At 50.4% G+C, this 27,627-nt stretch overlaps 1 protein-coding gene across 3 annotated transcripts in view; it reads left to right on the top strand.

Moving 5' to 3' along the window:
- NDST2 (N-deacetylase and N-sulfotransferase 2) overlaps nt 1–27,426 on the top strand; it is a 192,739-nt gene extending 165,313 nt beyond the window's left edge. For all 3 annotated transcript variants that reach the window (XM_034775787.1, XM_034775786.1, XM_034775785.1), the window contains exons 3-14: nt 5,346–5,433; nt 5,792–5,946; nt 7,498–7,683; nt 8,338–8,466; nt 13,985–14,167; nt 14,983–15,079; nt 15,830–15,953; nt 17,717–17,891; nt 18,148–18,318; nt 22,030–22,139; nt 24,822–24,924; nt 25,160–27,426. In XM_034775787.1, coding sequence (XP_034631678.1) covers nt 5,346–5,433; nt 5,792–5,946; nt 7,498–7,683; nt 8,338–8,466; nt 13,985–14,167; nt 14,983–15,079; nt 15,830–15,953; nt 17,717–17,891; nt 18,148–18,318; nt 22,030–22,139; nt 24,822–24,924; nt 25,160–25,285 — 1,647 coding nt within the window. In that variant the 3' untranslated portion in view covers nt 25,286–27,426. The remainder of the gene's footprint in view (nt 1–5,345; nt 5,434–5,791; nt 5,947–7,497; nt 7,684–8,337; nt 8,467–13,984; nt 14,168–14,982; nt 15,080–15,829; nt 15,954–17,716; nt 17,892–18,147; nt 18,319–22,029; nt 22,140–24,821; nt 24,925–25,159) is intronic.
- Nucleotides 27,427–27,627: the final 201 nt, after the last annotated feature.

Below are 27,627 nucleotides of genomic sequence, written 5' to 3'. Positions count from 1 at the left end.
CAGGCCCAAGTGATAGAATTTAGACATCCTCATGAGTGCATACAAATCTGGGTGGTGGAATTTAGGTATCCATTGCTTGTGCCTGCAGTTTTGTTCTCTCAGCTGATTACTGGAGCTAAATTACAGGCTGGAGTGAGACATCTGAAAAATCAGTCCTTAGAATCTGGAGGACATTCTCCATCAGATTATAGCAATTGTAAGGTAGGTTGGATCTAGGCTGGCCTGGTGAGTTAATGGTAGTGAGCTGCACTTGAATCCCAGTCTCTTGTTTCCTGGAGCCAGCACTGCTTGTTAGCCAACAGTGGCCCTTTTGGCCAGCTAAAGGGCAGGATTATTACATTCCAGTAGGAGCCTTCGAATGGTGGTAAATGGAGGATATCAAATAGAGATACTCAGAGCTCTCCAAGGGATTCAGAGCAAAAATAAGGCTAGGTCTGAGTTTGCTGGAATCCAGAGGAGGTTTTCTGGTCTGTGGTCAGGCTGCTGAAAAGAAGAGCCAGGACCACAGGTAGGCTCCCCCTTTCCCACCAGCTGAGAAAGCTGGCAGTTTCTTGGGGGTAGAGGGCAATTAGCAGACTAAGTTCAGTGTCATGTGAGCTGAGTTTGGGGCTGAGGACCTGCCTGCAGTTGTCTGGTTACTTCATGTACTAGTAAATCTAACACTGTGCCCTTCTCTGGCACCTTTCCTCCAAGCATCTCAGAGCACTTTCCACATAGTAATGAACTACACCTCACAGCACCCCTAAGAGGTGAGTATAGGAAGGGAAAATAAACTGAGCGAGTGGCAGGGATGGGACTAGAGCCCAGGTCTCCTGCCTGCCAGTCCTCACACTCTCTCCCTTCCATTACAAACACCATCTTCCCCCCACACTCAGCTTTCCTGACTAGGGTATCAGTTCATCAGGAGAAGGTTGGAGGAATTTCCACTGCAGGCCCTGGTTGGTTCCTATCATTTCTCTTCTCCTGCTCAGCAGTTAGTTGTGTGAGTAGGATTGAACCTGTGTGGTGCTGTTTTCTGAGTGAGCTCTTACGAAGGACCAGTAATCCATAGAAGATCTAGCACATCATTAAGAACAGACTTGCCCAGAAAGCAGCATAATACTCTCCGTAGTCTGAGTTCCTGGGCTCCCTTTGCCCCACCTCTTCCCCAGGGTGCCTCTCTCTAAGCAGTAGACTTGCTGCCCACTCTGAAGCAGGGTTATTTAGGATTTATTAGCTGACAGAAGGGTTGTCCTGGTAACCCAAGCCAGCCTTTAAACTTCCCTCTGCAAAGGAATGTTAAGCTCCTTAGCCTCCTCTCTTCTCTCTCACCTTCCCAGCAAACAGGAGTAGCTGGAGACCGCTTTCACTCCCACAAAGAAAGGAGGGTGGCTCTGGTAATAAAGATGGAGCTTTTCACAGCTAGCAGCGAGTAGCACAGGAACTGCCTCCCCTTGTTCATTTGGTTGGTGTGACCGAAAGCTGTTGCTCTGAACCATGTGTAGCCTTTAGCCCCAGAACAGCCAGGCTGAATCTTTCTAAAGCACTGGATGAATTTAGGGCTTATCTACACTACAGGTTATGTCGCTCAAGGCTGTGAATCAGCCACCCCCAAGTGACGTGAGTTACACCGACCTCAGCGTCGGTGTGGTCAGTGCTATGTCTCCTGCTGACACGCTCGCGGAGGTGGTTTTATATTATGCTGACAGGAGAGCTCTCTCCAATTGACATAGGGCATCTTCACCGGACATGGTGCAGCTGCACCGCTCTAGAGCTTCTAGTGTAAACTAGCCCTTACAATAGGTTCCAGAAGCAGGGCCGGCTCTGGCTTTTTTGCCTCCCCAGGCAAAAAAGCCTCCCGCTGCCCCCCCCCCCCCCCCCAGTGCGGCAGGGGAGGGCGCCGAACCCTGCCTTGGGCCCGCTCTCCCCGACGGGCCAGAGCGCCGGAGGGAGGGCGGCGAGCCCGCTGCGGCTCTGCTGGCAGCCGGAGCCCCGGGAGGAGGGCGCAGAGCCCGCCGGGGCTCCGCTCTCCCCGGCGGCCAGAGCGCCGGGGGGAGGGCGGCGAGCCTTGCCGGGCCTCCGCTCTCCCTGGCGGCGAGCCGGCCAGGGCTCCACGCTCCCCAGGGGCCAGAGCGCCGGGGGGAGGGTGGCGAGCCCTGCCGGGGCTCCGCTCTCCCCAGCGGCCGGAGTCGGAGCGCCGCGCCGCCCCCCTCCAGGTGCCGCCCCAAGCACAAGCTTGGTGGGCTGGTGCCTGGAGCAGGCCCTGTCCAGAAGATGCCATAGGCCATATTTCCCCAATGCATCAGTTCCCTTGGGGGATTAGGAATGGGATAGTCCCATGAGCACAGTGGGGATTGGCACCTAGCCTCTACTGTTGTTCTTACCTTTTGTCCCAGGCTCATTACTCATTTGTTGCCATTGACATCTGAGTGAGGAGGGGGAGCTGAAATTTCTGGCCTTTTGTGCTGGGAGAGAGGCCAGCAGCCCCTTGACCAGAAAGGAGTTGGGTGGCTGGGTTAGTGCAGGCTCTTGGACAGCTTCAAGTGCATCATTGGCACTCCAGAAATAATCAATATGGTGATGATGATCAGCACCTTGCCCTGTGTCACCAGGCAGCACTAAGAGCCCATTTTCTTCCTCCTCTTAGCTCTCACCAAGAAGCACATGCATGCAAGAGGGGAGGAGGAATTTTTCCCAGCCCAGTGAATACAGTTTATAGGTTTGCACTGAAGAGCTCATGCTGGAGGGCTCAGATAATAAACTCCTACATCTTCCAGCACTCCCACTCCCTCTCCAGGGGATGTGTGCGCACAGCAGGTGGGAAGAGACAGAAATTCATTCTCTCTGCCAGTCAGCATGAGCTACTGAATTAGTGGCACAGGCACTGCACACAAGGCATCCCTTGGAAATAACTATAATTGCAGTGATTTGCATGCATGCCAGTTGGTTACTAAATGCGTGGTCCCTCCATGGCACAAGAGTATGGGTTTGTGGATGTGATTTTTACCAGCTGGAGACCAGTGTGCCTTACCAATGTCCCATGTGGCATGAGCCATGTTGGGGCACCCCGATGTACTCTCCAACACTCCTAGGAACTTGTGAAATGTTGCTGATGCAGGGAGATCTTCCTCTCTGTGCCTGTGGCCCAGAGGAGCTGTGCGCACGCTCCATGTGGCCACCTCGCTGTGCATTAGCATTTAGCCCAAATCTGCTATTGCTAGGTTACCACCTTCACCTTGGTACAGTCACTGATCCGTCACTTTTTAGAAAAACTATGAAAATGTAAATAACTACCTGGGACTAGGCCATCTCCGTCACCAGGCAGCTCCTAATTCACCAGCTCCAGCACTCCTGCCTGGTCCCTGTTGATTAAGAGATGCACTGAGAGGGAGCTTCATGATCATTGGGTTCAACGGGTAGTGATCAATGGCTCCATGTCTAGTTGGCAGCTGGTATCAAGCAGAGTGCCCCAAGAGTTGGTCCTGGGGCTGGTTTTGTTCAATATCTTCATTAATGAGCTGGAGGATGGCATGGATTGCACCCTCAGCAAGATTGCAGATGATACTAAACTGGGAGGAGTGGTAGATACGCTGGAGGGTAAGGATAGGATACAGAGAGACCTAGACAAATTAGAGGATTGGGCCAAAAGAAATCTGATGAGGTTCAGCAAGGACAAGTGCAGAGTCCTGCACTTAGGACGGAAGAATCCCATTCACTGCTACAGATTAGGGACTGAGTGGCTAGGCAGCAGTTCTGCAGAAAAGGACCTACGGGTTACAGTGGACAAGAAGTTGGATATGAGTCTACAGTGTGCCCTTGTTGCCAAGAAGGCTAACGGCATTTTGGCCTGTATAAGTAGGGGCATTGCCAGCAGATTGAGAGACATGATCATTCCCCTCTATTCGGCATTGGTGAGGCCTCATCTGGAGTACTGTGTCCAGTTTTGGGCCCCACACTACGGGAAGGATGTGGAAAAATTGGAAAGAGTCCAGCGGAGGACAACAAAAATGATTAGGGGGCTAGAGCACATGACTTATGAGGAGAGTCTGAGGGCACTGGGATTGTTTAGTCTGCAGAAGAGAAGAATGAGGGGGGATTTGATAGCTGCTTTCATCTACCTGAAAGGGGGATCCAAAGAGGATGGATCTAGACTGTTCTCAGTGGTACCAGATGACAGAACAAGGAGTAACGGTCTCAAGTTGTAGTGGGGGAGGTTTAGGTTGGATATTAGGAAAAACTTTTTCACTAGGAGGGTGGTGAAGCACCGGAATGGGTTACCTAGGGAGGCTTGTCACTGGGATGATTTAGTTGGGGATTGGTCCTGCTTTGAGCAGTGTTGGACTAGATGACCTCCTGAGGTCCCTTCCAACCCTGATATTCTATGACATGTATTTTCTTGACACTCTTGTCTAACAGAATTTATTTTCCCCCAGTAAGAAACTGAATTAATACCTTGCCCGTATCTATGATTCTCTAAAGCACTTAGCCGGTGGCAGGATCACCTGGGAGGGGCCTGCCCCAGCAGTATATGTATATCCAGTAACCCGTCACGAGCGATGCTGTGAGCTCTGGGTCCCTTTTAAAGCAGAGAGCACTCCCTTATGTTCATCCCTGCAGCAGCACTGAATTCTCCCCCTTTGTCTCTCCACCCTCGAGAGCCCGACCCAGCAGAGTGCACAGAAACTTGCCTTCCATTAGTCTGCTCTGGGGTGGGAACTCAACAACATGGTCCTGGCCAGCTTAGGAGGGGTGAGGAGGGGAGCCTTGATGTTGGGTCTGAGATGCCTTAAGAAGCTGCAATGGGGAGGTGGGATTTGCTGCCTTTCTGTGTCTCAGAACAGGCATTTCACATCCATTTCAGTGGTTTTGAGACCGTGGACAATGGGCATCACTTGACTGTGGCCTTTGGGCTGACATGGTCGTGCAGGAGACAAGACTAGACTCCATGTAATGGAGCGTAGTCCATCCCTCACCTAGAGAAGTGGGATAGGGTCCCTCTGGGTGGGATTGAGGAAATTCCTCTGTGGCATGGTCCTGATTCATGGTTCACTCCAGGGCAGTGGTTTTCAACCTATTTATCATTGTAGGCCGCATATGCAGTTCTCTCTGTGCTATGTGGGCCGCATCCACACAATATATAAAATATCAGTATGGCCCTGAGGATGTCACATGGGCTGCAGCTGTGTGCTGATTGGGCCGCGGATTCAGAACCACTGCTGCAGGGGCTATGGTGCCTTGCCACAATGGAGGACAACAGGATTCCATGCTACTCTACCTCCTTCCAGAACTGAACTGGACGCAGCAAAGCAGAGATGTGACTGAGCAATTGAATGTGAATCTTTCTTTCTCCCATTCCATTCGAACAGGCTCTCCTGAACACTCAGAACAAGCTGAGAACGTTAGTCCCCAATTTCACTTTCAACTTGGGCTTCTCTGGGAAATTCTACCACACAGGTAAGCTTCTTCCACCCACCTAACATTCCCCTGAGTCTGTGTCCTCTGGTTGCAGTGTCCCATAGTGTAGCACAGCTCCCCAACAGCGTATTGGGGTGCTGGGAACAGCCTGTGGTTCTAAAATGCTGTCTGTCTGATCGAATCAGTTCCTTCAGCTCTTGTGAACTGAGTATAGTGGGGCTGCCTCCAGCAGGATGGTGGTATTGGCAGCAGTGTGTGTGTGTGTGTAAGTAAGTAAGTAAGTAAGTAAAACTAATGCAGGATGTCTCTGGGCACTGCCAGTGTTGAATTACAAGAGATTAGCTACTGCCTCAGGTCACTGACCACCCTCCTGCTATGGACCTTCTGCTCCCTGCAGGTACAGATGAGGAAGATGAAGGTGATGACATGCTACTTAAACACAGGAAGGAGTTCTGGTGGTTCCCGCACATGTGGAGTCACATGCAGCCTCACCTCTTCCACAACGTCACCGTGTTGGCTGAGCAAATGAAGCTCAACAAGCAATTTGCGCTGGTAAGAGGTGACGTCAATAGTCCGTGGGCTCATTCACTTTGCTTCAAAATCCCAAAGCATCCACCCGGGAATGGGTGCTTGGCTCCTGCTGAGCCCAGGCACTAATGTGGTATTCCTGGTGGATTGAAAAGCTGAGTGTGAATCCCTGGCCTGGTGCATGGTCCCTACTGCCTGAAAGTATTACACCAAGCATTAGTGTCCAGGGGAACATGTGTCCTGGTACTTGTGCACCAGTGTGTGGTTCCTACTACATTACAAAGCATGGCTCCCAACGCAGTGCTGGGTGTGGGCATGGGGCATTGACTGCTGAGTCATTCTGGTGCTACTTCTACTATCCAATTCAAAGTATGGTACAAACTCAGACTGTAAAGAAGCATTTCCTGCTCTGTCCTTATTGCTTCATTGAGGTTTTTCAGGGGGCTACATGGCATTACCCTCAACTGATCAGTAGCATAGGGTGCTCAAGGTTGGAATACTGGCCTCCCAGAGAGTCACTTCAGTTTAAGGGAAGTTCCCTGTTGTCAAGTGGAGGGAGAGGACCATCTGGAAAGTCCTGGGCTGCTGGGGCCACTATGCTTAATACTCACAGCACAGGGCATGGGGGTGAAACATCTGCAGATTCCTTTGAAAACAAGCCTCTCTTCAGCCCATGCTATGGGTTTATTAGTTATAAGCCAAGCCCCATTGGAGTAAGAGTCTGTTGTTTCATGCCCAGGTCACTGGACCTCTTGACCCTGGGTAACATGGGTTCTCCTAACTTCAGAGCACAGCTACCACAGTGCTATAACGACAGTTCACCTCTTTTCTTCCCCACTTAAATATCTGATTTTATTTTCTTTCAGACACAGGCCCAGAAACGTGACCGTCGGTTGCAAAGAGATACAAAACTCAGAGAGCAATTAAACACACAATATAGAATACCCTAGCCAATGAGCTTGACAGGCTGTGACTCCGTCAGGGGGCCCCGGTGTATTGTAAACCACCACGGCAAAGGTGTCCTAATTCCTGTCATTACCAGAACCATTCAATGAAGTTCTAACCACAAAATTCAAATTTTTCCTGTTGATTTGGTGTAATACCTGGCTCCAAGTCCCCGATCCACTCTGCACAGCCCTCTTGCTCCCTGCTGCCTCTAGCATTTCTCTCTCGAAGACAGAGCCAAGTTGCATCTTCCCTTCCCTCCACACTTGGCAGGCATGGTTTTGCTTTTCTGCTCTGGTAACGCTCCTCTGGACAGCATAGGAGCGGGATTTGCCTCTTCAGTGGCACTGATTGGTTTGGCCATTGTGACCAATGGGGCTGAGGTCAGGCTGGTGAATTAGTCCTGTTCGTCACAGCTCCAAGTGACCCGTGGCTGTTGAGTAGCTGCTGCGGTGCTGAATGCACTGGTTGATGTATAAGCACCTTTGCTACCTGTATGGATAGATTCTGGCAGCACTCCGAGCTTCCCATTTCACACAGGGTCCCCGGGGAGACTGCTTGCACTGCTGTGGTTCTCATTAAAGACAATGGGGAGTTAAATACTGAGCGAAAGCTGTGTTCTGCTTCCAGGAACATGGGATCCCAACGGACTTGGGCTATGCTGTGGCCCCCCATCATTCTGGAGTTTATCCCATCCATGCACAGCTCTATGAGGCCTGGAAATCCGTCTGGGGCATCCAGGTGACCAGCACTGAGGAGTATCCCCACCTGCGGCCCGCCCGGTACCGGCGAGGGTTCATCCATAACAGCATCATGGTGAGTGGTTACCAGCTGGGAGAGTGGAGCCCTTTGGGTTAGTTCTGGTAGGAGCTATGGCGGCAGTCAGCTGAGGGAGGCTTCTAGGTGACCAGTGCTGAGAAGCTCCACCCAGTACCTTGAGTGCTGAAACTTCCCAAAACTATCCATCAAAGCTAAGGAAGAGCCCGTTGTTGTGCTTCTGTGGTCGGAGTCAGTGCAGTGCAGAGGCTACCGTATGTGAGGTTTTAGAATGAAAACTTCCAAATGCCAGCAAGTACATGTCTACAAAGCCATGCATCCCGGGCCCATGAAAGCACCATCTCTGCAGGAGCCAACTCTTCCTCTTCAGACTCCAGGGCTCTTTCCGAGGAGGCACGTCTGCAGCACCTGCCCTGACCTGTGTGTCGGATGGATGGGTCAGCCCCTGTGGGAATGTGGTGGAGAACCATGCACACTAGCATGAAGCTGAGATCCCACTAACCCCCTGCGCCATTACTCAGAGCAGGATGAGCAAGTGAATGAGGGGAATGTCTGAATCCTGTAAACCTGTGATGCTCTGGGTCCCTCGCTCGTGGTGTCCTCTCCAGGTCATTCTGTAGGGTGCTGCCTCGACACACCCATGCACATGGTCTCAGCCTCCTCTCTAATGTTCCCTCTCTCTGGCTCCACTAGGTGCTGCCTCGACAGACGTGTGGGCTTTTTACTCACACCATCTTCTACAACGAATATCCTGGGGGCTCCAAGGAGTTGGACAAAAGCATTCGGGGTGGTGAACTCTTCCTGACTGTGCTTCTGAACCCAGTAAGCTTGCCAGCGTGGAAAGCAAGGCCCATTATCAGTGTCCATGGAGAGTGCGGGGGTGGAAGCTCTCATACGCAAGGTTTGCCTAGAGTGGGAGAGCGAGAGCTGGGGGAAGGGTGGGGCAGCCGCTCACCTGGATAGAGAAGGCTAAAGCAGCCCTTGCTGCTTAGGGGGATTCTTAGCAAACCCTGCTTCCCTTTTGTCCCCTGTCAATTCATATCAGAGTTCAGGGTCAGCCAGAGCAAACCTCCTCAAGCACAGGATTGGAAGAAGGGGCTGGCGTGCTGAGCCCAGCCAGATGCTGGAGCTCCTCTCACATGTGCTGCAGTCTTCCCCCAACGAATTGCAGAGCCAAAAGTCCTTGGCTTCCTTTATTGGTTTGTGCATCTGGCTGCATCTGGCTTGTCTCCAGGTGCTGTGACAAATCCTCCTCTGGGCTTTCGTTGCTAGGGTGTGTCTCCCCACCCCCCATATCCATTTCCTTGAAACTTGGATACATGTGAAACAGTTTTTCCTGTGATGCTGCTGTCTTGCCTGAGGCATTTTCAGGAGCTCCAGGTCTGATGCAGCTCTTTCCTGCCCCCCCCCCCAGTCACTGCCTGGCTCCAGCAAACTCCTGAGTAATGCACTGTCTTTGCACTCTCCAGTCTCTTCCCAGCTTTCTGCTGCGGATGGCAGCTGGGGGCTTTCCCACCTCTGTTTTTTTAAATCCAGAGAAATAAACAGAGAGACGGTGCGCTCAGACTGTCAGGTTCAGAAAATTGAGAAGGAGGCAGCCGAAGGGGCCTTGCATTTCCTAGTCCATCCCTCTGTCTATCACTCCCTTCCTAAACTTCCCAGACATTCTCTTTCCTTACAGATACCTAGTGAGTGTGTCAAAGCAAGATGTTCCCCTTTCTCATTGGTCTCGGGTCCAAAGATCTTCCCTAATTTCCTTTGTTAAACTTAAACCAGTTTACTCCCCCTGTCCCCTAGAAGTGTCCTGTCTTGGTATGGGTATTATTATCCAGTCAGAGTTATTGTGTTTTCCAGCCCTATAACCAGCCTCACAGCTTAAGAGAAACCATCATTATTACTCTCATCTTCTCTCATAAATTCATCATTCTCTGGTCCTTGGATCATTTCAGCTCATCTTTCCTTCCCTTCCCTACCCCAGAGCCTGCACTGGGAGTGAGGGCACCGCTGGGCCAAAAGCCTTGCTGAAATCCAGAGATCACAATCCACTGGGCTCCCCCTCTCTATCCAAGAGGGCAGTTTTGTTATGTAAAAAGTGGTGACCAGATGACTGTGTCCTAATGCGCAAAGCACCAACCCACGCTGGCTGTTCCCCTCCTTCAGTCACCTGCAAACAGACTCCTGGCCTGTGGTTTCCAGTCAGAGGTGCAAGTAGAAATCATTTCTTGCTGGTACTGCACTTATGGGAGGGACACAAGGGAGGGCACGTGACCTCCTCACATGACCCTCCATATGATTCCGCCCAGCCCAGGGCCCCCTTGCTCTCTCCCTGTCTCCTCTGACACCCCCCTTTGTACATACAGACCTCAACATGCTTAACTACTCACTTCCCCACAAATATGTAATATTCGGTTTGTTTATATGGAATATGGGAGTTGGGTGAGGAGCCATTTCAGCATATGTCTTGACTTATTAAAAGACAAATTTTAAATAGAACTGTATCCTAAACTGCTTTATGGTATTGCACCCAAACATTGCATTTCAATGGGTGATTCAACTTCCTTTATAGGAACAAACTCCTGAAACTCTTACCAGTCTGCAAAAGTGGTCCATAGCCATGCAAATAATCCCATTGTCTTCAATGGGATTGATCAAATGATTAAGGGTTTACAGAATTAGGTTCCAAGTTTGTAAATTGTTCTGGATGAAACTGACAATGCCTGAGCTGTCAGATCAGAAGGAGCTTCATTATAATCTTGACTTATAGTTCTCTCACCCACAAAGCTGGAAAATGAAGCATTTATTTTCTTTGTTTTGCTGCTCCAATTCCAGTTAGCAAAATGCATGTTAGACTAGTTTGGCTGCAAAGAAGAATTCTGTATACACTGGGGACAACACCTGATTTCTGTCAGGCTGCAGAACTGGGCTGACATCAGAATCCAAACATCCTCTGGTTAGTACAGGCAGCACCTCCCTCTGACTTGGCTGGAACGCAGCACTGTGGGAAATCCAGCCCTCTATTCAGCCACCTTCCTCCTGTTTAGCTCAGCTCTGGTGCTAGAGGCAGGGTTGGGAGTGTAATGATAAATTCTTATAACACACGCTGGGTCCCTGACACGATCACAGGCTGTGACTGACCCACCAATAATGTAACTGTTCCTGTAACCCACTGGTCAGTGTGTGTTATGCAGCCTGCTGTACCTGCTCCACAGTCCCAGCCTGGCTTTCTAGCTCAAGCTGTAAAGATTCCTGCTTTCAGCTCTGAAGTCAGGTGTTGGCCACGATTGAGGCCGTTACCTTTACACAGCCAGCAAATCCACCTATGTTAACAGTTGTCATTGCCTTATCTGTCCCCTTCAGCAGGAGATACACAAGCCTGTGTCTAGAGAGTCAGTCTTTGTATCATCGGCATCACTCTGGACAGGCTCAGTTCTGTAGCTCACTGCCTCATGGTCTGTCAGATTATCTGGTGCCCTCAGTGTGGTGTAAGGTGAACTCCACCCTTCCAAGAGCCCCACTGCAGTACAGCCAGGCCTTGGCTGCCCACTGCAGGCACCGCCTTGGCATCTCTCAAGGGCTGTGGTGTCTTCTAGCAGATAAAACTGTCCCCTTGGCTTTGGCTCCCCACTGTGACTCTCTAGCCTCCTCTGAACCCCTTCAGTCTCTTCCTGTATTTGCACCTTTCCTTCTGCTGGGTATTTCTCCCTCATTTCCCTTCATCCCTGCAAGCAGAGGAGGGCTATGCTATCAGCACATCTTCACTGCTCCTGTTTGCAGAGGGAGCCCAGAGCTTTGCTCTCCAACCCCAGTGATAGAGACATCTCAGTGTTTGGAGAAAGCCGCCAGCCCCGCATTGCGTCAGTGATCCATAGCAGACTGAGGGCACAGCATCTTTGCACTCCTCTGTGGTGCTTCCAGCCCGCCTGAGTGTGGCCCACGTGCAGGAGTCCTGGGTGTATGGATAACTCTGCAGTGTCAACAGATGATGTTTGATCTTCTGACTAGTGAGCAAGCCTTAATTTCAGGAATGCCACGTGCCCTGGCTGTATTTCCTAGCAGCAGAAGGGGATGTTTCTGAGCACTTCTCACAGGCCCTTCTGTTCACACTAAATGCCATTAAGGCCATTGCTGTACCCACAGCTGTTGCTTTATATTGCTAAAGACTCCCTCATCATCTATTCTCTGAACTCCAGGCTTCTCTGTCTACAGCTTCTTGTCAGGGCTGAGCAGGGGAGATAATGCCATGCTGCAGATGGGGGCTTACTGCCAAGCTAGTCATGGGTCAGTTGAGGGGCAGAGCTTGGTCATAGATTACATCAGCAGGTTCGCTCAGGGCTGTGTTGGCAGAACCAGACAGGGCAGGGCAGGCCACCAGAGCTGATCTGATGGGGCATGCATGTTATACTGTTACAAGACAGCCGGACTCAGTAGGAAGAGGAGGGCAGTGGCCCTGCAAAGTCCTGGTTGGCTTGGCTGGTTGCGATTCCTCTTGCTTGGGACCATTTATGGGCAATGATTTTACCAGAACTGGTCATGGCAGGCCTGGAGATTTGACTGCCCCTGTTGTATGCCACATTTGTCACGCAGGCAGTGTTCCGGGTGAGCAGGTGTGGTGATTGAATCCCCACCCCCAGTGCAGGAGGGCTGTGTCAGTGGTGAGGAAAGGGGTCATTGTGCAATGATCCCTGTCTATCAAGTGGCTCCGCAAGCAGTTGGAGAAATGGATGCCTTCTCCTGATATACGGACAGCTACTCCTGAGCCTGTTCCTCTCACCTTGCCAGGTGGACCTGCTCCCCGAGCCTCACAGTGATTCGCCTCCAGCTTTCCAGCAGTGGATGCCCACGTGATTGCCTAGGCTCCTCTTGCACCCTGGGGTGCTAAACCACCTGCTTCCTTCCCAGTGAGGAACTCTCCTGCTGTGCTGCTGACCTTTTGGCCTTGCAGCATTTGTGCCCGGTAGTGCGTTGGAGCCGTCAAAGCCGTGTGCAGAACTCGAGCTGGCAGCACTTTCAGCCGAGCGCTAAAATTCTTAACAGCAAACTATCTGGGGGACAAACGAACGCAATGACGGGAGTAGGCGGTTCAGCAAGGCAGGGTGAATGCACCAGCTCGTGCTGGCTGTAGGTCTGTGAGCCCTGTAACCTGGTGGGCAGAAGGTGCCCTCCTGGGAGTTTAGGGAGGATATGCGTATGCCCCTGAGCTTTGGGAGGGTCCCATGCCCAAAATTTGGCAAGAAGTTCAGCAGGGGGATGCCCACACCCCCTAGGAGGACCTTTTGGTGGAGAATGTCTGTTCCCTCACCAGCAGCGTAAGGTCCCAGTGTATTTTTTAGTGGTTTAAAGAGTGAACCCAAGATTGTTCCTTACGCTGCTGGTGAGTCGAAGCTGGCTTCCCACAGACTCGGGATCTGGGATGCTCCTGTGAGATCATCCACTCTGCCTTGGATTGCTTCTTCCAGGACATTGCCTGACACCCAAAGCCAGCCTCAGCACTCCCCTGCCCAGCTCTGTGTCCCCTGCTCAAGCTGGCACATGCCGCAGCCAGTGCAGGGAGTGCCCTGCTCTCAGGGCTTGGCATCCCCTCTAACAATGGGAAGAGGAGGAAGAACTGAATTCCAGTTCTGAGCATACAGGAGATTCTGCTCCCAATTCCCTCCTGGACAGGGGCTTTCTAAGCTGTTGACTGCTTGAAAAGGGTCACTGTGGACAAATCACTACTTTGGCCTCAGCCCAGCGTCCAAAACTGTCCTGTGGTCACCTGGAATGTGGAGCCGTAGCTCGTTAAGGATGGGAATGTGTTTGACTTGTGAGTGTCCGGGTCTGGGGCTCCTAGGAGAGGTGAGTTGCTGTCTCTGGGAATGCACAGTGCACTTGCCGGGAGAGCTAGGACCAGGTAGCTAAGACCATGGTAGACCCTGTCCCCACCAGTCAGTGTTTTGTAAGGGCCGAACAGGGTCCCTGTTCCAGCTGTCTGCGGCACTAGTATCTGCGCTGGGGCTTTGTCAGAGAACGCACTCTGATTCACACATGGTCTGCACTTGGGATTTCCCAGGACTAGCCCAATTGGGGCTATTTGGAAAATAACCTACTTCCCTCTCCCCGCGGTGCCCATTGTCTGGAGCAGAGGTGTGGATTGCAGAGCAGTAATCCAGGGGGCACAATATATTCTCTTGCCTTTGCCCCATAGCCTAGGAGAGATGCATATTTACCAGCTCAGATAGCCAGAGCAGACCTGGGAAGCCAGCAGCTTCTGTCTGGCGATGGGATGCAGAAGAGTGGCAGAGAGCAGGCTGGGATGACGCAGGGCTGACTTGTAAATGCTCCTTGTGTTCCCTGTTTGCAGATCAGCATCTTCATGACACACCTGTCTAACTATGGGAATGACCGGCTGGGGCTGTACACTTTTGAGAGCCTGGTCAAGTTTGTGCAGTGCTGGACCAACCTTCGCCTGCAGACTCTGCCTCCTGTCCAGCTAGCAAAGAAGTACTTTGAAATCTTTCCCCAGGAGAAGAACCCACTGTGGCAGGTGAGTAGGCTGTTCTGATCTCCCTTGGCCATTCGGGACTCCTCCCTGTGGCCTCTTGCAGGAGGCTGCTTTCTCTTTGGAAGGTACATGGAGAGGGAAGGGTTACCATGGTGACACTGCTGCTCCAGTGCCCAGAAGGGTCCAACGTATGGCCGTGGGGTTTGGTCCTTGTTGCCTCGTTCCCCAGATCCCAAAGATAGGACGTTGGGGGAAGGGAGTGATGGGCCACGCTCCTGGTGTGAGCTGTGGAGACAGAGAGAGCTCTCATTGGCCTGGAGGGGGTCCCAGGTACTTGGCTCGTTGAGGATGTAACTGTGGGGGGAGGAATGTCCGTGGGGCTGGAAGAGCTTGCAGGCATGTTAATGTGACTTATCCTGACATAATTTCACAGTATAGAATTCGTGTTAGTTAAATAAAAACATGCTTATTCCACTTCATCCCAGCACAGCAGCTCTCTGCATGTTAATAAGCAAATGAAATGAAGTGAAGGTGATGGACTTGTCAGTCTGCCAGAGCTGCTGTGCTGGGATGCAGCAGGGAAGGGATTGCTTCTCAGCCCAGCAGTGATGATGGGCCCACATCTTGGTTACTTTGGACAGGAATTGCAGGTAGCACTTTCAAAAGGGACCCTCCCTCCTAAATCACTTGGGTGCTTTGGAAGATGTTCCCGTGGCTTGGTCTGTGCAGTGCAGCGTGCCGGCATTCAGTGGAATGGGGATGTAGTTGTGAATTGTTCCTTATGTGTTACACTCTATCCGCAAGAGCCCTCATCAGCTCCCTCACTAATATTAAATCCTGTTCACTCTGTTGTGCAGAATCCCTGTGATGATAAGAGGCACAAGGATATCTGGTCCAAAGAGAAAACATGTGACCGGCTCCCCAAATTCCTTGTCGTTGGACCCCAGAAAACTGGTAATTGTATAGCCCATTTAAAGATAAACTCCTGGCTTGGCTGCCTCCTGTGCAGACAGACCATTCATAGATCTGTACAGCAGCAGCCAGTGATCACGTGATTAGGGCCTCTGGTTTGTCCCACCCAAGTGGAGCACCTCCATCAGCACAATGCTCCTACCACCCTGCTGGGGCATAATCCGAACTCACAGGGAAGAGCTGCACCTGCTAAGTCACTGTGAGAAGTAGTGCAGGCTCTTGGTTTACCCACACAAGTCCTTACCCTCTTTAGCCGAGCCGATGTGCTCCTCTAGTGCCTTGCCAGTAACAGGTCTGTGCCCTCTCACGCTGACACACTGCACAGGGATCTGGGACCAGGTCTGAACATGGGGTCAGTAACTCATCTGGGATTGCTGTGGGCAGTGATTTGGCTAGAGAGGTATTGAACTGAGGAGCCACTTCCAGCAATGACAGGTGCCAGCCACCTGTGTAGAATGGGGGCCTCAGCCCTATGGGCGAACCTCTTCCCAACCCATCTGCCATCCCCCTCACATGAGCCATTGGGGATCTCTGCTGGTGTGCCTATGCCCCTGGCAGCTCTTGTGCCCTGTGCCCGTGCCGCACTGTCGCTGCGTGGTAAGGGTACCTGGCTTGGCTGACCATCAGCATGCTGGAAGCTCTCACTGTGCTCAGCAGAGTCGTCAGGAGACGCCAGCCTCTCTTATTACCCTGGGTGACCCCAGCTCCACTAATTGTTGTTGCTCATTGTAGGCACAACAGCTGTGCACTTCTTCCTGACCATGCACCCAGCGGTCACTAGTAATTTCCCGAGTCCAGCCACCTTCGAAGAGATCCAGTTCTTCAATGGGCCCAACTATCATAAAGGAATTGACTGGTAAGCATCCTAGCTCTTGTGCTCCCCTATAGGGATCAGTCATCATGTCGCGTCCTCCTGAATGTCCCTGGGCTCCATCCACCTCAAGCGTTTTGGCAAGCCCTCCATTTCTGTCTGGCACGTTGCACCTCTGGGTGCTCACAGTCTCACAAGAGCTCGCTCCGTTTCTCCACTTGCTATGCCCCAACTACACCCCTGCTATAAGCCCTTAGCCCAGGTTTTCCTAAACTTTGAAAGCAGAGCCCCCGTTTAGGGAAATGAAGCCACGCATGCCCCTGCAACCCTGCATGTGCTGTGAAAGTCTGCCCACGAACAGATTGGGGAAATCTCCATACGATACTTGCTCTCTTTTGTCACATGCTCTGATGTGTTCACGTTTAACGTAGTCTCACTGGCATCTGAGGTCTGGGCTACACGCAAAGGTTTTGCTGGCATAGTTACAAATATGGCAAAAACCCAATACTAAAAAGGGGTTGCCAGTATAAGTCCTTTCACCAGTGTATAGCTAAATTTGTTTGGTGAAGCAGTGAGTGGTCCAACTCGTGGCCTGTGGGCCGGATGTGTCCCACGGGCCGATTCTCTCCAGGCCCAAACATGTCCAGCCTGCCACAGATCTGCTCAACAAAATGGCGTCCTCTGTGTGGCATGGCCTTGCACGCACAGTACATGCAAGGTCATGCTGCTTGGAGGACATCATTTTGTAGAGCACGTATTTATGTACATGGCCCGTGGAAGAGCTCCAGACAACTGCATGTGGCCCGCAGCAGTGAAAAGGTTGGATCACCCAGGACCAGCAAAAGCACTCCTTTAGCAGCATAAGCTGCATTTCCACTAGGAGGGTTTGCCGGTATAGCTATTCCAGTATAGCTAGTGTAGACAAGGCCTGAATTAGTGCCCATTGAGATGGACAGGGTGGTTCACACTTCAGAGTTATTGTTCCACGCTCTCTACAGACCCAAGCAGATGTCTTTGTCTCCTACACTTGGTTTGGTCGGTCGGTCTGTCTACCTGGGGAATTTTTATACTACTCTAGTTATACCAGTGTAGACCCCTATGTGAGCACTCTTATCCAGAACAAAAGTATCCACTCAGAGAGTTATACGGATATAACTCAAGATAACTTTCCAGTGAAGACAAGCCCTACGGTTCTTATATGTACCCCAGCCCCCTAGTATATGAGCACCTCACAATCTACAGTGTGTTTATCCTCACAGCGCTTCTGTGAGGCAGGGCAGGACTCATGTCCCTGTGGTACAAAGGGGGGAACTGAGGCACAGAGAGACTAAGTGACTTAGCCAAGGTCACACAGCAAGTCAGTGGCATAGCACGGAATTGAACCCAGATCTTCAAGTCCCGGCTACATGCTACCCACTGGGCCGTCCTTTGTTCTTCACACAACAGCTAAAGGCTCACTTGTTTTTACTGAAAGCAGAGACTCTGGCAGTAATCCTGAGGCCTGTCTGCATCCCCAGCTAGTTCCAGGCACCACCCGAGGGTGCTCTGCCATACATGCAGGGCAATGTCTTTGCCTCTTATTGCATCCCCCCCCTACTCCACATCAGACCCTACCCCTGTTCCCCACTATCCCCATTCTATGTCATCCCCTCATTGACTCTCCATGAGCCTGGCCACCCCAAGCTCCTCTGCATGCCCTCTACAGTTCTGAGGTGCCAGCAGGCTGGTTTGCCCTGTGCCACTTTTCTGCTGGGTTGTGCTCCCCACACGTGTGCCATCAGGCTCTCCTGGTTTGCTCTGCTTGGCAGGTACATGGAATTCTTCCCCATCCCCTCCAACGCCAGCACAGACTTCATGTTTGAGAAAAGTGCCAATTACTTTGATACAGAGGTGGTACCGAAGCGTGGCGCGGCCCTGCTTCCACGAGCCAAAATCATCTCCATTCTGATCAACCCGGCCATCCGAGCCTACTCCTGGTACCAGGTATCGCTCCTTCCCGGGGGGCCCTGGGGAGGGTTGGAGATATGCTCCAGTGTGGCATGCAGCCCCTGTGTGAATGGATTTCTCCAGGAGGCCAGGGTAGGTTAGTACTGGTGGGAGCATGTGGATTTGTTCACAGGAGAACTGGGGTGTGTTTGTGCTGCCCAAGGGCAGCAGAGAGCAGGGGGCTGCATGCACATTGGCTAGGGAAGGGCAGAGTTCTGTGTTCTGACCTCCTAACTATGTGTTTGTTTCCCAGCACCAGCGCGCTCATAGCGACCCTGTGGCTCTCAATTACACCTTCTACCAGGTGATTACTGCCAAGTCCCAGGCCCACCTGGAGCTGCGCAACCTGCAGAGCCGATGCCTACTCCCTGGAATGTATTCGACTCACCTGGAACGATGGCTGACGTATTACCCCTCTGGGCAGGTACAGAACTCTGGTGCGCTTGGCAGCATCTCTAATAATTGGCAGAAGGTTGTTCTGGATTAATGAGCAGCGCTGCTTGGACATCAGCAACTCTGGGGAAGAGGGTCAGAAAGCCCTAGTGGCCAGGGGCTGGGTGTCACAGTCCCGAGTGAAGCATGGTGCACAGGGAATAGGTTCAGAGTTCAGCTTGGTGGCTGTAGAGACAGGAAACTCCCCGTCTGTCTCATTCTCTCTTTACTTTAGCTTATGACTCTTTTTTGGGGAAGGGGATATAAACTGCTGCTTCCTTCCTTCCATGTTACCTGATAGAGAATCAAGCTGATTTGTTATTGATTGTGTCTATCCAGTCAGGATCGAGTGTCTACAGGTTTCCAAATGCCTGTGTGTAGTAGGTGGCTGAGCGCCCAAACGGCACAGCAGCGTTAGGAGGACCAGGAAGCACTAGCTTATTGCAGCGTTAGGTTCTTTTCCTTTTATCTTGGCAGTGTGTCCCCCTGGGATACTCACGATGCCCAGTGGGTGTTCAGCTACTGCCGTGATACCGTAGCTTTCACCAGAGGCTTTGGGCTCTGCTGCTTGTCACATTCACTTGTTTCTTCCCCATCTCATGAAGCCTGTAGCACTGCTGAGTGTGGATTTTATTGCGGAGGTGTCTGGAGTCCGCAGACTACTGAATTCTGGAGTGCAGCCTGCCTTCTGTTTATAGATTTCTGGGTCGGTCAACACAAACTACAGCTTGTTTCCGTCTCTGAATCTGCCTTCATTGTGACAAGACATTTACAAACTGTCCCGTGTGCATGGAGTCGGAAAACATTTTAGCAACTTCTCTTTTTTGACAGATGTAAAGCAAGATTGCCTGGATCTTGGCTTCTGTTGCCAGAGTTATTCTCAGGCGGTGTATGAACCAGCAGATCCCATTATGCATTTTCAGGCACTTATTCCCTGCAGCAGCAATAGCTCTAAGACCAGGCAGTGCTTCTGCTTCCAGAAAATGTAGTACTGCTATAGAACTAACAGGCAAAGGTAAAACAAAGCCAGAATCTGTATACATGGCCTGGTTGCTGTCAGAGCAGAGCCAGTGCCTGACAAGAGCAGATGAGTTGTGCAATTGCAGTGAGGAGGAGTAACAGATATGAACTCCTCTAAGGCAGTATGTTGTCCAGGGAGAGTCCCGGCCCTGGGCTGTTCCCTCCACATCTCCTGGAAAATTCTGGCTTAAGCCAACAGCTTGCAAACCCCACCAGTTAATTCAAATGCAGCAACTGCAGGATCCCCAGCGCAGGAGACAGGGTAGGGCTTTCATCTGGTGGTCAGAGCCAGGGAGATGATGGAAGGAATCTGTCCTGCATAAAGTGTGCGGGCACATCCCTGGGCTCACATCTCCCTGCCTTCATATTCAAGCTGACTGGACTGTTAGAGCAGATGAGAGTGAAGAGAGGACAATACCCTCTTAGTAGAGGACGGCACATAAAATGATGTCAGGACATAATACAGCAAGAAAACTCTTCAGCCGAACTAATCACAACCACCCTGGAGCACTGTGAAAACATGGAACTTGGGAACCCTCCTGCTCTGTACAAAATCACCTGAGCTCTCATCTCTGGCTGACTTTGCATTTCTCTACAGAATGAGCATCAGAGCACCGGCTACCACACTGAGCAGGGACTAGGACTCTTTAGAATAAGACTGTGGTATCCCTACTGGAGAGTTAACTTGGGTGATCAGCACTTAGATTAGCCTGGCCTGGGGGTGAGTAACCACACTGCAAAGCCCTACTCAAGTAACTGCGTCCTCACTGGTGCTGCTGTCCCTTGTGTGTGTCACTTACTTTGGGGGGCATATCCCATGATTTTCAGCGCTGCAGTAAGCTGAGCCTCTCTATCGTCCTTTTCTAGTCAATTGAAGAAGAACGTTTGCCCTTTTGGGGAATAGTGGGAGGTGCTGGAGGCCTACTGGCACTGAAGTGATTTTGTCTGTGTCCTCTCTGCAAAGTGGGCAGGTTACCAGTCTGAATGCAGCAGCAGCCCACTAGCCCATGCTCCCAGAGAAACCAGCTAGCCTGGGTTTAAAGCACCATTCAACTCAAAGCATTCATGGGGGGACAGGAGTGGGGCTAGGGACAACACCCAAGTAAACTCTGCAGTGAAGACATACCCTGAAGGAGCTGGTTATGCAAAAGGACATGAATATGTCCCCTTTGGAAGACCGACCCAGGAAACACTGCTTCTCCAGGACACCACAAAGGGCATGGTCCATCAGGGAGAGAAGCAAAGGGCTTAGTTACAAGCACAGATCTGCAGAGCTGAGGTCAGGCAACTGGGCTCTGAGTGGAGTGAGCACAGGGCTGACAGTATGGAGCCACTGCCCAAGTCACAGATCTGCTGAGCTGCAGTCACCCAGTAAACGGGATAACAACACAAAGTGATTTGGGAGAGTGCTGTGGCAGTGATGGATGGAAAGCGATACATTATTTATTCACTGAATCCTCATTATTACTAGAACTGTACTGTGGACCCGTGACCTGCTGTCTGAGCTGGAAGCCTAGACTTTCTCTCCCTATATAAGCAATGGGATCTCTCCACTTTGCTTTACAAAAGCTACCTACCATAACTGGCAACGGAGATTTGCATAAGATTGCCCCCCTTTCCTGGCTGAAATGGTGCACCTGCAGAAGCCCTGCACCTTCCAGTCTCACGGCCAGAGTGACTGGGTGGGTTTAATGGCCCCTTTAAGAAAGAACTGGTCCTAAAAATTGGATTTCTCCAAAAAGGAACCCCCCAAAAAACGCTAATGGTGTAATGGTTGTACAGAACTGGAGCACAGCTTCCTGTAACTATTTCTTTGGCCTGGGATTCTGGGCACACAAGGAGCAGAGCCTTGTCCAGGTCTGCCCTGGACAATGAACTAATTGCATGGAGAAGGATTCTCAAACTTTTTGCAAATACCCCACAGTTCTTTACAATGGTTTGCGTCCATGCAGGTTTATCACAGAGTGACTCCACAGGTGAGGGGCAGGGGCCTTTCCATCACCTCCTCCTGCCACTAGAAGATACCCATCCCAGAGCAGGAGAGGAAAAGCAGATTGCCCACTCTGAGGTCAACATCAGTGTCTGCAAAGAGATACATCACTTCCCCACAGTGCCTGACCTACCATCAAAATTGCCAGAAGCCATCTCCTTCTGTGGCCAAGTGCTTCTGTTTCATTACTGGATCTGGAGTAGTCTAGGCCTCAGCTCCCCAGAACTCACCCCAAGTCATTTCTTTTGGACAATTTCCTCTTTAATGGCTAGTCCAGCTAGTACAAAGAGGCTGATGGTTATTGTCGGTCATCCTCCGAGGGAGGGAAATGAGCCAGAGCAGACTGTCATGTAAAAAGGAAGCATCAGCTGTCAAAAAGGATGCATCTAATTGATGGCTAGCGCTGAGGCTAGGTGCTCAGTTACAGGCTAAAAATTTTGACACCCTGTTTTGAGCTGCTTTTATGTTGTAAATGTTGGTCACGTTAGGACTCTTCTGTCTCCAGCAACAAAGGGCCGGCACCCAAAAGAGGAACAGCACCAGCTTTTCCCCTCAGGCTCTTTGAGGGTTTGGAAGCCGCAAGCGTTAGGGCTCTTGGGGGAATGTCCTGTTCCAGAGGGGCTGCTCTCTGGGTTGGTGCCAGAGGCTGACTTAACTCACACTGAAAGCTTTGTGGCCTCTCTGTTGTTTCAGATTCTGATTGTGGATGGCCAGGAGCTCCGGCACAGCCCTGCTTCCATCATGGAGAACATCCAGAAGTTTCTGGGGGTGACACCACTCTTCAACTACACCCAGGCCCTCAAGTAAGGATTCGTCAGTATGAACGTACCACTGCTAATATTGCTAGGCAGCTGCATTGTGAGCTTGCTCGTGACCTTCACCTCAGGTGAAGGGGGAGGTGGTCTGTCATGAGCTCTGTCCCTGGCCTCTCCTGAGAAGCGATTGCAAGTTGGCCTGACTGGTGTGGTGAGTTTAAAGAAGCTTCTCTACTGTGCTTATGTGATCTAACAACATGCTTAAGCACTTGATTCCCAGAGCTGGCTGGAAAATGCTGCTTGCCTTCATCCACCTGTCACTTAGCTTCATGTGAGCCAAGAATGAGCGTGGGATGGTAGAGAGGTCTGGTTATTCTTTTTGTAGGCAGTACAGCACCCCATATTTGGACTTGTGGTCTCGTTTTGTGGTGTCCTCCGGTTGCTGATGGAGAAGTAACCTAATGTTTTCCTACATCCCTCCCTGAGCTGAGCCCTTTTTGACATTGACACTGAAGTCATCAAGTGTTGTTGGTGTGGATGTTGAAATTACCTGGAACCGTAATTCCTTGAGTTTTTATTCAGTACCTCATGGTGTCACCAACGAACTGGGACTTTTGCTGGCTTCATTCCTGTAGTTTGACACGCTCTGGATCTTATTTTTGGGCTGGGCTGGGAGATACAAGGGGTAGAAAGTCAGATCACAACTTCATCTAGTCCAAGGAATAAATGGTCAGTTTTCAGAATGGAGAGAGGTAAATAGTGATGTCCCCCAGGGGTCTGTACTGAGACCAGTGCTGTTCAACATACTCATAAATTATCTGGAAAAGGGGGTACACGGGTGACGGGGCAACAAAATGGTAGATGAAATTCAATGTTGATAAATGCAAAGTAGTGCACATTGGAAAACATAATCCCAATTATACATATTAAATGATGGGGTCTAAATTAGCCGTTCCCATTCAAGAAAGAGATCTTGGAGTCATTGTGGATAGTTCTCTGAAAACATCCACTCTATGTGCAGTGGCAGTCAAACAGAATTTTGGGAATCATTAGGAAAGGGATAGATAAGAAGACAGAAAATATCATATTGCCTTTATATAAATCCATGGTACACCCGCATCTTGAATACAGCGTGCAGATGTGGTTGCCCATCTCAAAAAAGATATATTGGAATTGGAAATATACAGAAAAGGGCAACAAAAATGATTAGGGGTATGGAACAGCTTCCATATGAGGAGAGATTAATAAAACTGGGATTTTCAGCTTGGAAAAGAGACAGCTAAGGGGAGATATGATAGAGGTTTATAAAATCATGACTGGTGTGGAAAAATTGACTAAGGAAGTGTTATTTACTCCGTCACATAACACAAGAACTAGGGAGTCACCCAATGAACTTAATAGGCAGCAGGTTTAAAACAAACAAAAGGAAGTATTTCTTCACACAACGCATAGTTAACCTGTGGAACTCTTTAGCAATGGATTTTTGTGAAGGCCAAGACTATTACAGGGTTCAAAAAGGATAGGTCCGTCAGTGGTTATTAGCCAGGATGAGCAGGGATGGTGTCCCTAGCCTCTGTTTGCCAGAAGCTGGGAATGGGTAACAGGGGATGGATCACTTGATGATAACCTGTTCTGTTCATTCCCCCTGGGGCACCTGGCAATGGCCACTGTCGGAAGAGAGGATACTGGGCTGGGTGGACCATTGGTCTGACCCAATATGGCCGTTCTTATGTTGATTTTGCCTAATTTGGAGCAACTGCTCTGGCGAAACCCTTTTTGAATCTCTGGTAAGCTATATATTAAATCGGAGGCTATATATTATTATAAGATGAGGGACCTTTCCCATTGGTGTTGGTCTGGAGGGCCTGTTTTCAATGTAGGAGACTGATGGCTCTGATTGGGTCCCAGATATGCCTGAGAAATTGTTAGCAGAGGCATTGTCTAGTGGTAAAGGTTTCAGGGTCAGGTCTGGGTTCCTTTTCCAGCTCAGACACAGATATGGCCCTGTGTGACAGCGGACATGTCACTTCACCCTCCCAAAACAGTGCAGTGAGACTTCACTTGGGAGAATGGCATTAGAGAAATGTCAGGGATTAGGACTATTTGGCTCTCTGTTGGAGCAGCTGTGATGGATTAGCGGAATTCTAGACACTCCTCCATCTTCAGTTGCCGTGGGTCACTGATGACCTGCAACTGCTGAAGCAGCAGAGGAGGAGGAAGCAGTGTTGGTCAGCTTGCAGTCCTGAAAATTTGTGTGGTAAGTTGATATGTAGCCCATTTTAGGGACAAGATGGTGGTTTCCATAGTTGTATTAGATCTGTATTTTAATAAGATAAGGTGCCCATGAGTTGGGGCTTTGAGCACCATGGGAAGCTGTCAAATCAGTGTGGCATTAAGGTAGGGTGTTTTTGTTTGTTTTAAAGTAATTGTTAAAAAAAAATTCTATTGGTGTAAGTTCCTATGGAAACAGCCTCCAAAATTAAATTTTCCTGTTGGTCACCACAACATTTTGCCTGAACTTGAATGTGAAATTGACTTGACATGAGTTATAACCAAAAGTAAAACTAGTGCTTTTCATTGTCAAAGCCAAGAGGCGTGTCAAAAAAGGAAAGAAAGTGAGAAACGAATTCGATTTTAAAATCTTTGAACTGGAGTCAGCTAAGGGATCAGTAACACAGATAGACACACGTTTCCTTCCCTAGAATTTTTAACTACGTGTGACCCTTTCAGGTTTGATGAAGCAAAAGGATTTTGGTGCCAGGTGCTAGACGGAGGGAAGACTAAATGCTTGGGAAAGAGTAAAGGAAGGAAGTACCCTGACATGGATTCCTCGGTGAGTAACCAGCTTGGGGAAATGTGCCTTGCTTGGAAGAGGCATAGTGGGTTGAAGGAGAGCACTCTCGGGCAATTAGGGACAGGTGCAGTGTCGGTGGATTTTCTGAGCTATGGGGACTACATGCCAGTGACGGCAGACAGGGCCTTAAGTAAGTGCTAGAGCGATGCCTTTCAGGGCAGTGACAGGATTGCGTGTACCCCTCGCTAACGTGTGCTCTCTCTTCCCCCTGCAGTCTCGGCTGTTCCTCACAGACTTCTATCGGGAGTACAACATCGAGTTATCCAAGCTGATGAACAGACTTGGGCAGCCCCTTCCCACGTGGCTCCGCGAGGAACTGCAGAATTCCAGCTGGAGCTGAGGTGGCAGTCCCTGCCCCGGAGCTGCGGGATGCATGGTGCTGTCTATCCATGGGTATAAAAGCCAGGTGGAAAATACACTATGATGGCATCTCTTGTCAGTCAAAAAACTAGAGAAAAGAGCAGCAGCCAGGATCTTGGGATTGTGACAGGAGCCCTTCCCCCTCCCACTGCTGCCCAGGATGTGTCATTGCAGGGGGTCCAGCGAGACTGTTGCACCCAGTGCGAATCAAGCCCCTAAATATTAATGGTTTGTTACAAAACTTTGGTAAGAAAGACACAAAGAAAAGGAAATTGCACAAAGTGTAGCGGCTGCTCCAGGAGGACTGTGATCCCAGGGAACATCCGTGGGCTTCCCTCCCCCCCACCCAGAGGAGAGCATGCTAACCCTTTAAAGACTGGGATTTTTCAGACTCCTATAATACTACTGTCTGAAATGCTCAGTACCTAGAGGGTTAACGTCTTCCAGTTGTGACAGGTTTGGGTGCAGCACCTGGCCTTTGTTGTTGATAGCAAGGTGGTAATTGCACTTTTGTACCAGGAAGAGCCGCTGCAGCCCCAAGAGGGGGGAATCGGGAGAACCCCAGCTTTGGGGAGCAGTTTTAATGCCAGTCATGAAAGGCAACATTCCCTCTTCCGCCTTGCATGTGGAGTTTGTTCTTCAGAGACGGGTCCTGCTGTTGGCCACCTGTGTGGCTCCCCTCAGCTGAGGCTCCCTGCTCAGAGAGGGGGGTGATGTAAAGTGGACTGCCTGGCTCTGCCTGCAGCTGTGCCCTTGGGATAGTGTGTCCAGGGAGCTAGGTGAAGGGGCAGAGGCTTGCAGAAGTTGTCATAAAGAATCTGTCTGTTGTCTTCCAGAGGGAGGGGAATAGAGGTTGCCAGATATGTCCTCTACCACCTCCTGGGAATGGGCTTGATGAGTTAGCCTAAGGCCCCTGGTTGGAAAGGCTCTAAGCGGTGCTGCTGTTTCTGAATACAACTGAGGATCGTGTCCTGGCGGCTGCTTCCTCTCTTACATATTTCCCAGGCATTACTGATACCAGGCAGACTGGTCCAGTTCTTTTCTGGGGCTGCATCAGCATCCACGTGATGGCAGGTGCCAGAAGATACCAGGCCGCAAAGCTAGTTTCTTCAGTGGACATCAGTGAGAGAGGAATTAAGTCAAACAGGAACATCCTCTGACTAGCACTTAGTTATCTATCCGATCCCTTCAACAGATCTGGCGCCCGAGGATGTCATCTGCGCAAAAGCTGAGGAGGAGCAATCTAGGCAAGATCCAGGGCACTCAGAGCAGAGCTTGTTGATCCTCCCTCAGTGCAAAAGAACAAGGCCCTGGTCCTTGTGAATTGAAAGGGAAGAGACGCTCTCACCCCTGTACCAAGCCAGATAGCTTAGTGAGAGTAAAAGCAGCTCCGCTGCCAAGGGGCTGGGGCTTCTATTGCGGAGACAATTGTCCAACTGCATTGGGGGGGTTTTGAGGTTGGCAAGGGAATACCCAGAGTACTAGGCTTTAGCAGGGTACTAATTATGACTAGAATTTGGAAGAGCTAGTCCCTGCATGTTTGCCTCTGCCGCTGTCTGGAGTGGTTGTTTTCTTTCTCACTGAGCCATGGGCATCTAAATTCCAACTTCCCCCATCTCGCTGCATGGAGGAGAGTGGCTCTGGAAACAGCTTTTTTACTTCTTCTCCAACCTTATAGTATGGCAGGGGTCACTTGGACTGGTATCTGACCCAGACAGGAATACAATGTATGGCAACTTCTGCGGTCTCCTTTTTTCTAAAGGGGAGAGAAGCTGTTTCAACCAAGCTTTTCCATTGAGCCTTAGGTATTGTATATTTTTAAATGGTGCATTTACCATTGTATGTAAATGTATATAGTATGCAATATAGTATTTTATTCCATGTGCCCTAAGGAAGGGCTAACCTTGTGCAACCAAAAAGAGGAACAGAAATAGAAACCCATCTCCCCCGTTAGAACAGAGGAGAGCCCCACTTCCTGCACTGGATTCATGTATAGTGTCATTCACATTGAATGATGATAATGGAGAAATTCTTGGCTCTCGAAGCTGAGCACAAGTGTCTGAATAAAGGTTAGAAGTAGCATTCAGTGGATTCAATAAATGTACCACTTATTTTCTATGAGTTGTGACGGTTTGGAGTGTTGTCCTCTTTCTGGTTCTGGGATCACCCCCTTCCCCACCACACACATGCATCCCTGTGCTTGGGCAAAGGCAGGAAACAAAGAAGCTACAACTTAGAATAGTGACCTAAGCTGGTATTTGGGAAGGGTGCGGTGGGTGTTAGGAACAGGGTCATGGGGGGAGGGATAGCTCAGTGGTTTGA

The sequence above is a fragment of the Trachemys scripta genome, chromosome 7, assembly GCF_013100865.1.
Source record: "Trachemys scripta elegans isolate TJP31775 chromosome 7, CAS_Tse_1.0, whole genome shotgun sequence".
Lineage (NCBI taxonomy): Eukaryota > Metazoa > Chordata > Testudines > Emydidae > Trachemys > Trachemys scripta.
Note: the sequence above shows the minus strand (reverse complement) of the source record. Positions and strands in the feature narration are given on the sequence as shown.